General features: G+C 39.6%; 1 protein-coding gene across 3 annotated transcripts in view; it reads right to left on the bottom strand.

Annotated features, from left to right (window-relative positions):
* MTUS1 (microtubule associated scaffold protein 1) overlaps window positions 1-9662 on the bottom strand; it is a 91081-nt gene extending 81419 nt beyond the window's left edge. For all 3 annotated transcript variants that reach the window (XR_003992292.1, XM_030492422.1, XM_030492421.1), the window contains exons 1-3: window positions 9573-9662; window positions 6429-8682; window positions 4006-4201 (exon numbers count right to left, since the gene is read on the bottom strand). Coding sequence is in view for 2 of the 3 variants with exons in the window: in XM_030492422.1 (XP_030348282.1) it covers window positions 4006-4201; window positions 6429-8480 (2248 nt within the window). In the remaining variant the exon portion in view is untranslated. The remainder of the gene's footprint in view (window positions 1-4005; window positions 4202-6428; window positions 8683-9572) is intronic.
* Window positions 9663-10040: the final 378 nt, after the last annotated feature.

The raw sequence follows: 10040 nt of genomic DNA on the forward strand, positions 1-10040 counted from the left end.
AAGCTTCTCGCTATCCAAGCTTTCATTACTCTAGTTAAATTCTACGAAAATACTAGCAAGAGAAAGAAGGGAGTACCACTGGATTAGGCACATGGAAAAGATAAGGAAAGCACAGGGCCATAACTCCGCTAATTGGGTATCAGTGACTTAAGTCAGAGACAAACCGGTACCCAAAATGTCAGAAGTAATTGTCAGACAGTGAAAGACATTTTGGTTACAATGATGATTTACGTGGCTTCCATTAATTTCTGGAAGTCTTTAACAGTAAATAGAGGAATAGTATTTTTGATGTGTTCATATTCCCAAATAGTTTCAGTTACACATAAGGCTTGACAGAGCTCTCATAGCTAAGATTAAATAACAATGTGAAGTTTCATACAGTGGGAAGTAATTTCAAGCAATGGTATAATTTTAAGGCAGAAGTGTAGGTGAAGTTATAGCATATCAGAACTCTTACTTGCTGGTAAAGCTCCTTTCCTTTACATACTTACAGGTAGGTTGTAATCAGCAATAGGAGAAAACACAGCAGTGGTGAGCATTCACATTTTTAGATCTAAAGTAAATAATTTATATCCCTATTTTATGCTGTTCAAACACAAATCAATTTCCTGTGGCTCAAACTGTCACAGTAATTCCACTCAGCTGCATGGGTGGTAACATGCAGTTGCTGGGGCAGGCTGACAGCAGAACTTGAGTGATGTTCCATGGGACCACCAAAGCTCCTTGGCTTCTCCAGTCCCCTTCCACTTCAAGTGAAGGACATCACTCTTCCCAAACCATAATACCACAACCATTATCTGGGTATTACTCCTCCACAGTGGTTATGTACATCCAATTAGAAGGCTGTGTGTGTTTGCTGGGAACAAAACCTGTAGTTGCTTTCATTTCAGGACTGGTTCAAAGTCCTGAACCAGGGTTCTAAAATTACATACGCCTTCCAGTAAAAACCAGGTAACTCAAACACCTTATTATGCGTCTTGAATTCTAATAAATGTTTCCACCAACAGAAAAGTAACATAGCAAAAGGCACTGTTTGCCATCCAGTATTACAGAAATCTACACATTATGGAGAAATAGTTACAGAGATAATTTTGATGCATCTCACAACTGTGACGTGATTTCTAGACTTTGCCATTTCAGAAACCACTTCAGTACACTGAATCAAGTCAGGCTCACCCTTTAGAGAACCCATCTCTAATTCAGAAAAAAACTCCCAAGTTCCAGCCAAGATACACCAATGCTGGCGAAAAGCAGTCAGCAACCATTTTGAAATAAATAAAAAGTTATTTGTAGCTTAATATGCTTTGCAAAGAACCTCAAGAAAATATAAGACTTGAGATATGAGTTTTCCTCTCCTTCTACTGTCTTTTGTTCAGAAGAGAATCAGGGAATTTCCTTAGATGTGCTTCCTATTGGTTAGTGCATTACCACTGAAAATCTTTAAGGTTTATATCTACAAGGGAAAAAAATGTTACCAGAATCTCAAATCCTGCCAAGTTGCAAGGATTTTATAATTAGTGTTTTATACAGGGCATTTTTTCTTTTATTTCTTGGTTGTAGGGAAGTTTCCACTTCCCCCTTGAAATGATAGTACATGACACAATCCACTGCTCACAAGCTCATGATTATGCTGGGAATAATACATATACTAATACATTTTGGACAGACGGACTGCTTCTCTCCCTCAACATACACATATGAGAGATGACATAGAGCTATACAATCGGAGTATTTAATGGACTCAGTACACTGATTTTTCTTCCTCCCTAGCAATCCAAATACAGCCAGCAACTGGTTAAGAATTAGATACAAATATGTTAGCACCTCAGGAAGCAATGAGGTCGTTAGGATTTGGACATTTTTAAGACTCAGATTGACAAATACCTAAGCAACCTAGTCTGAATTCAGTACTGACCCAGTTACAGGCAGGGGGGGCTGGACTAGGTGACCTTGAGAAGTCCTTTCCATCCTGGATTCAGCTAGTCTCTCTGTAGACTGAAGAAATCCTGAGAGCAAACAACTGTACAGCTACCGAGTTATTTTTCTGGGCTGCTGGAATTATACCAACACACGAGTTTAATGCCAAAGTCTTCAAATTACTTAACTGGAAGAAACAGTTATTCCCCACAGCAAGGCTGTAGCTAAAACGGGCAACTGGGTTTGGTTTACAAGCTGCTGCTTGGCCACAGTCAGCATATGTACAGTTCTACTTCAAGAATCTTCAGAAACAGATGGGGCAGGGAGCAACAGACAGGGTTTTACCTAAAAGGTGTGGCCACATAATACAGCGGGGCTTTGGTAGCAATACCAAGTAACTCCTTCCTTTCAGCCATCCTTGCTTCTCCCACCCTGCACGGCCATCTTCTCATTTGTGCCAGTACTAGGTTTACCAGGGAGCAAGGAACCATGTTTAAGAATTCCCTTAGCAAGAGATGTGAACTTAACCTGACACAGTTTAATGCATCAAATTCTACTCTGCAGCACCAAAACACTGCATAAGCAAAATGGAGAGTAGGATGTGCTAGGAACGTTGCACACTGGCAGCAGGGCTGGGGAGAGAGCAAGGAGGATAAAAATTAGTCTCATGTGCAGCATTAGAATTCCAGTCTCATAGATCATACCACAAATTTGACATGTTGAGGTGCTGCTTCATGCTTTTACCTTAAGTAGCCTTTTTCCAATAGGAAAAATTTGGAAGGTATTCTACTGACTACTGTAATTTCAACATAAGTTAAAAAGGGACAGGTTTAGCTAAAGAAATTTGGGGAGTAGAGGTTTTTCTTTTCAACAGTGAATGCCTTCTACTTCTTCTGAAAGTGCATCTGGTTTTTGGTTGGTTGGTTGGTTTTTACAAAGGAAGAAGTTATTCCTATAACCCAGCCATGCTTATATTTATTTCTAGTGATAGTATCATAAGTCTACTCTGGATTAATAAGCTAAGGGACAAATATACATCTGTATCTATATCCATCTCAACTCTTCTAAGACTATAATTACAGATAGGAAAACTCTATAAACTGGTATTTAGAGAGGTGACGAGTCTTCCAAGAAATTGGTGGCTTACAGGCAGGTACCTAGTTCACCGAGCAAGTCGCAATTCAGTGAATAGCCTACATCCACTTTCTTTAAGGGACTCATCCCATAAAGGACTACTGATACAGATTTTATCATGCTTCACCACCTGTACATAATTAGGAGGAGTAGTCTGGACTGTTTTATAATCTTAGATTGAGTAGGTTAAAAAAAAACCAAACAGGTTTTACTGGGTATAGCTGGGTGTGCACACTTTCCAAATTACAGTGTATTGTAGTGTAGTCGCTCATAGCCAGGCTACCTTTGCCATTAACAATATTGCCATGCTGGGTTAAAAAAGGCACATAACCTAGAAGAGCATTCTGACTCTACAATGCAGTTATGGAACGTATTTTCCAGTTACCAGATTTAAACAGCAGCCTACAGACTAGATATAAGATCCCCCCCACACCCTTGGTATTAATCAGTCTGAGCTTAATTAGCAGCTCAAGCACTAGTCTCTATTTCAATTATATTTCTAGAAAGGGGAGGACATAGAGCTGTACTAAAATTAGGTTGAACAAAATATGTCCTGAAATAAGGGCTCATTCCCGTTGAGACAGCATACAATTGCTTAACGTAAATGCTTTGTACCCGAGCCCTGTATTTTCTCCTCTTCAGTTCTACATCTTTCAAATAATTCTAGTTGTAATTCTGCAAAGTTCTGTTATATAACCAAACTATAAATAATATTTAAATACTGTTTCTTTTATTAGTACCATACTCTCCTAAATACAAGATGAGATTTTACACTGATGAGGTGTCTCCAGCCTTTTTTCACCTCACCCCCTGTACTAGCAATTTGCTATTTAGACAGAATAGTATGTAGCACCAAAAATACAGCTCCGTAGCATTCTAAAAGAGCATTTAATACGATATCCTAATTTTAAGAAACTGGTTAAGTGTTAATATTCCAGTGAAAAACTCTCTTACCAGAGCTTGATGACTGAACAGCTCCTTTGTGAGAAGGTGTTTTAACTGCGCTGATAGTTTTGTTTTCACATCCTCTCTTCAAGGGCAACACAGATGGCACCATTTTAACCTTGGGAGCTGATGCACTCCGTAGTGTGACTGGACCTTTCTTCGGTATGCTTTTCCCTTGTGTTGTCCCATCCTTCACAGAAGGCATCTGTTTTTTAAAAAACAAATGAAAACCTAAACCCAAAAAATGCAACAACAAAAAACCCACACACCACCACTGTGAGAAGCTGAAGATCTCCCTTTCCAGTATCTGTGAGGAAATACTGACAACACAGGTAAGGGATATGCCTAGCTGTTTGCTGTCACATCATCCACATCCGCAGTTCAAAACCTCAAATATCATCCCCTGAGTGGCCTTCAGCAACACGAAACTATTAGTTTGAAGCTAATCACTGCTAATGACAAACACACTAAAGAGGTTACAGAGGCTATTTTACATCAGAATTTCTTCCTCCCCATACTCCAATTAAGCCATTCAATTACATGACTGCACCCAATCTCAAGATGAATTCTTTACCAAGCAACTATGCAAGTTAATGCACTAACAAGATAGTTGTCCTGTACTACCTGAAATGTCACAGCCTTTACAACAGGTTTCTTAGTCTAGGTCTTATGTTACAACACAAAAACAGGTTAAAAACTTTCACATTCAGGTGCCATAGATAGAACAAATTCAGGAGTGGACCCAGGGCAGGTTTAAAATAACCTGTTTACATGTAGCATTCCTCTACATTTCATACAGAATTCTTGCTCCATTTTATATAGGCACTAATTCATGACCATTCATGCTCTAAAGTTAAGCTTATACTGGTAAACTTATAAAAATGTACAGCTGTTCATATGCTTTTTTGTGACTCAAGCTGATATGCAGCACTTTGGTTATATGAATGCACTTTCCACTTCTGACTTCAATCCTCAACTTCTTTTTCAGAAGTTAATCTGTACTTTCGAGAAGACCATTTATTAAGTTTAGTCCAGCTGATTGGTCTACTGCACATTTTATAGAATTTGGTCTATTGATTTTTCCAGGTACCAGAAGAACAATTAATATTACAAAGGTTTCCATCTTGGAAAGGGAGTGAATTAAAAAGCATTCTTTCCAACCCTCAGCACCACAAGGAAGAAGTGAAGCAGAATCCAAGCTCTGAAAGATTTTAGAATTAAATAGACCATCCTTGCTTCCATGTTCATTTATGTTTTCAAGTTAAAATACTATTAATTTCTTCTGTAATGTTTCAAAAATAGATAGCTGCTTCTGTTTTACCTGAAGTAGCTTCCTCCATATACTGAGCTTTACTGAAGTTTTTCTGGCAAATCAGTAAAGCCTGACAAAAATTCAGACAACTCCTGTTTTACCAGTAACAGCTGAGTTAATAGAAGCTGTTGCATACACAAGCAAACAGGAGGGACTCCATACAGCATCAGGACTCCACCTCTGTGTCCCTACCATGCCTCCTGAGATCTCAGTCAGCGCAATCCTGAAGCTCTTTGCCTCTTTCCCACAGTTCCTTTTCTTTTAAGCTTCTTTCAGAGTATTTGGAAGCAGCACGTTTCTTCTGACGGGCAGCTGACTCATCCCAAAATATTTCCCAACCAACCAGCACACGCATACCTCCCGGCCAGGAAGTTTGCACCTTCCAGCTGGCTGACTGCCCAAAACCAGGTATATGCCCTCTGCATGGGAAATATTTCCTGACTACTCTTAACTATTCTAATGAGTCCCAGTTCTCCTTTAAATAAACAACCTCCCAAATTATTCAAAGCAGACAGTTAAATTCAGATATTACAAATAAAACGCTTGATCAACTTGTTGGTCTTCAGGTTTTATGTGACTTCATATTATTGTTAATATAGGCACAACATTTCTGTAAGTATATTTAAAAAGCGTAATTTAGTTCTAAAGCATGTTTTGAAAGAGAATACTGAAACCAGCAATTTATCTTTAACATCTATTTAAAGTTACAGCACCACTAGAAATACCTTGATGAATGTGCATATTAAAAGGCATATTTCAAAAAACTTTACCAAGTTCTGCTATGCAATTTTACCAGTTTGACTAAATTAAGACTTGTTTGCTTTTATTAGAAATCTTAACAACTGCAATGTCTTAAAAAGAATTTACCACAAAAACCATTTATACCGTGGAATAAGAAGAAAGCTGAAGACACTAATTTGCACTTGAGTGCAACCAGTTTGTAAAAACCACATTTCTTCACTTACTTTATTAGGGAGAGCCTTCACCTCAGAAATCAACACTACAGTTACAATTATGGACACAAAACCCATTCCCCAATTTCCATTCAGCACTGTGCAATGCAGAATTCCCTTTTACGAAGTGTGCAAAACGTATAATTATGTAAAGAAAAAAAGCTTACCAAAGGAACAGAGTGCAGGTCAAATGTTTCATTTGCCACATCGTTTAACAAGGCTGCTTCCAGAAGAATTCCCATGCTGCTGCTTTGCTCTTTTTCACCTCTGGTCAGGTAGGTGTTCTGAGCGCAGGGCTGCATTAAGGAGTTTGAACTTTCCATTTTATCATTCAGCATTTCTTTTGAGTTCTCTACACATGCTGGAAGCACAGCAGAAACAGAGGAGCATGCCGAATGGGTAGAGGTTGCTTTGCCAGTGTCTTCCGGACTCTGTTTTAACAGAGGTGTCTTTGAAGCCTTGTGGGAAGCGTTTCTGGGATGTGTTGTGGCATGTACGACTTGGCTAGTGAAGAGGTGTTTGTTAAGATGTAGCTTATGGGGCTTATTCACAGGCAATTCCACTGCACTATCTTTAGCTAGATCTATTTTTTTTTTCAGCACTTTTATAGAGGGGGACAATTGCCTCGGGGAAGCAACCAGTGAGGGCGAGGAGACAGCTAATAGTTGGGGGGACTGGGGAGACTGTTTTAAGGCTGCACTGTCTCTTGACTGTAGCGAAGGTCTGGACATAACCTTTGGCTTAACGTTTTTGAAATTAGGCCTGGGAAAACTAACAATCTCAGATTTCTTTGCTTTGGTTATTGTTGACGTAATAGGAGACCTGCCCACTGTTTTTCCTGCAGTTTGACCTGAACTAGCCTTACGTGAAGGCTGCCTATTATGCCCTCCTACAAATGCCTCATTTGGTCTCAGTTTGGGAGACTTGTCTCCAAGTTCCACCAAAGCTGGAACAGAAAAAGTTGTATTTTTTGATAGTTCTTTAGGGGTTGAAGTACATAGAGCTGGATCGCTTTCATCAACCATAGGACTGAAGACTACAAAAGTTGCTTCACATTTCAGATCAGGTGTAACAGCCCTCTTTAATTTTGGTACACTGCAAGACACGAAAGAGGTGTTGCACGTATCCTGAAGAGCAGCATTTCCAGAGATACCTTGTTCTTTGGTTAAGAGTTCACTGCTTTTCTTTGATACTTGTTCTTCATCCATTTTAGCTAGTGGGAGAAGGGGCACATTATTTTCAGGACTATCCGTGCATGTTTCAGCACTGGAATTCCCAGTTTCACTGTGGTCAGGCGTATCCTGAGAGGATTTCACTTGGTCATCTTCATTAATATTAACACGTGATAATGCATCTTGCCTATAAGGATCAATACATCCAGAAGCTAGTTTTACAGACTCTGCTTCTGTTTCCTGTGATTCTTTATCAGGCTTGTCAGTGTTATTTAGATAGTGCTTGATGCCTGCAGGGGAAGAACGATAAACTTCAGGTTCTGAACAGGCATCTGGGCTTTCTGAAGCCACTATCGTAGAGGGGAAATTAATTCTTTCCGAGCTGGTTCTATCAGGTTTCTCTCTCATGCATACTTCAGAAGAGATTAGTGTTTCTCTCGGGTACATGTCATCATTTTGATCAGTTCCCAGAGTTTCACCTATAACATTAGTAACATCCAACATGCTCAGGTGGCAGCATACCCTGTCATTTATCAGGGACTGCGTGTTCTGTTCTGAAAAAGGAGGAGGTAATACACACTTAGAGTCAGCCTGACTGTAAGGCACCAATTGTTTGATACTCTGATTTTGCATTTTTGCCACAGCAACATTACCTTTCAGCAAGTTTGTTGCTTCTTTCAAGTCACAGTTCAAAGGGCACTCACAAGTCTGTTCAGTCATGGAAGACTTGCATGCAGCAGCTGCATCTCCCAACAGAGCTCCTGTACGGTTGCATTCACCAGGTGTCTTCTGCAGATGAAGTGTTTCAATACCTTGCTGTTTTAAAAGAATACTTTTGAAGTCACTCTTATTTTCAAGAATGATGGTATCATCTTCATGCTCAGTCACTGTATTTTGGTCAGTTGAATTCCTGTCTGTCTCGGTGGCACAATTCTTTGCAGAAGGTGCAGCTCTGTGATATGCGTAGTTATTTCCATTTTCATCCCTTCTAAGTAAGGAAGACTTCAAGCCATTCTCTGCTTTGTCATCAGACTTTTCAACATTCATTTTGAAGGCTAAACTTTAAACTGTTTTCATTTTATACTTATTTAAAATCCCAGAGAATACAGATTCTTCTGAACTTTGAAGGAAAAAAAACCCAACAAAAAACCCCTCAAAAACAGCTTTTCTCTGGAACATGTCAAGTGTCCTGAAAGATATTTAAAAAGTAGATCTTTGTTTCCATGTTTCCCAAGAGGATTCAAAAATTCTGGAATTAAAAAAAAAAAAAAAAAAGTTAAATTAAAAACTATTAGCTAAACCAAGATTTTAAGATTGCAAGCATTATTAAGCTACTAGTTTTTGAATCAAGTGCAGCCATTTTGACCAACCCCCTTAAGCAAATTAGGCTTTTACAACGATGCTGTCCATGCATGCTAACTTTCACAAGTCATTTCTGCTTCCCTGACTGCCGAGCAACTTTTGAACCCTCTGGTCAGTTGCAATTAAATGTCACTTTAGGGTTGCATTCTCAGCTACTTGGCTTGCTTGGCTTCCACACAAACAAAAGAACCACCCAAAAGAGTTGGCTCTTCAACAGGAAAAAAGTTCTTTGAGAAACTACATGACAGAATGAACCACTAATTTTCTCTCTTCCAATAGCAGGTACCCAACAAAAGGGTATGGGTCCTCACACAGTAGATAGTCAAGCTATGAAGCTTCTTACTGCATGGTGCTTGGAAGCCAAAAGCTTACACAGGCTGAAACACAAGCAGGTAAGAGCCATGTAAAAACAATCTCTCCACTTGAATACCAAACTGACTCCAGAAGCTCTCAGCCACAAGCTGCAAGCAGTTTGGAGAACTCTAGAGAAGAATCAGCACACACTCATCCTCTTATTACACTCTTCACTCAGCATTTGGCCCTCATTACTGCTGGAGACAGGACACAGCATTAGGTGCATCTTCAGGCTGACACTGTTCTTATGTAGAAGTTTGCATGGAGACAGGAAATTGAGAGATCTAACTTGCAGTAATAGTTAAATAAGCTCAGGTCTAGAACAGACACCAGAACGAAAACATAGGAGCAATACTAAGAACACTAGTGAAGAAAAATTTCAGTACTCATCACTTGATGCACATAGCAAAGTGCAGTAACAACCTCAGACAGCAGTTCTTCTCTGCACTGAAGGCCTTTTTCTTGACTTTTGAGGAAGCAATACACAGCAGAGGCATCCCAAACTCTTTAAAGAGTTGTCTTAAGACATCTGAGCTGAAATAAGTAAAAGATGGTGAGGTTCATAATCAGCTCTGAGGTTACATCAGTACAATATCCTTGTGCCACTGGGATAGCCAATAGGTAAATGCACGTTGCACCTTTTAGAGCCACTGGAGGACAATTCTCTACAGAGCAACAGCCTCTATCTTCTATAAAGAAGACAGAAGATTAGCCAAGTGGGGAACTAATTGCAGTGTCCTCTCCAGCAGAGCAGAGCCACATATCCTCACCCAAACCCCTACATAAGCAGGAAGGGGCATGGAGATAACAGCAGCATACCACCACCACCACTCCCCCCCCCAAAAAAAAACAACCAACCAACCAAAACAACAAGAAAAAAAAAAAAAAACC

This window comes from Strigops habroptila, chromosome 7 (assembly GCF_004027225.2).
Source record: "Strigops habroptila isolate Jane chromosome 7, bStrHab1.2.pri, whole genome shotgun sequence".
In the NCBI taxonomy this organism is placed as follows: Eukaryota; Metazoa; Chordata; class Aves; order Psittaciformes; family Psittacidae; genus Strigops; species Strigops habroptila.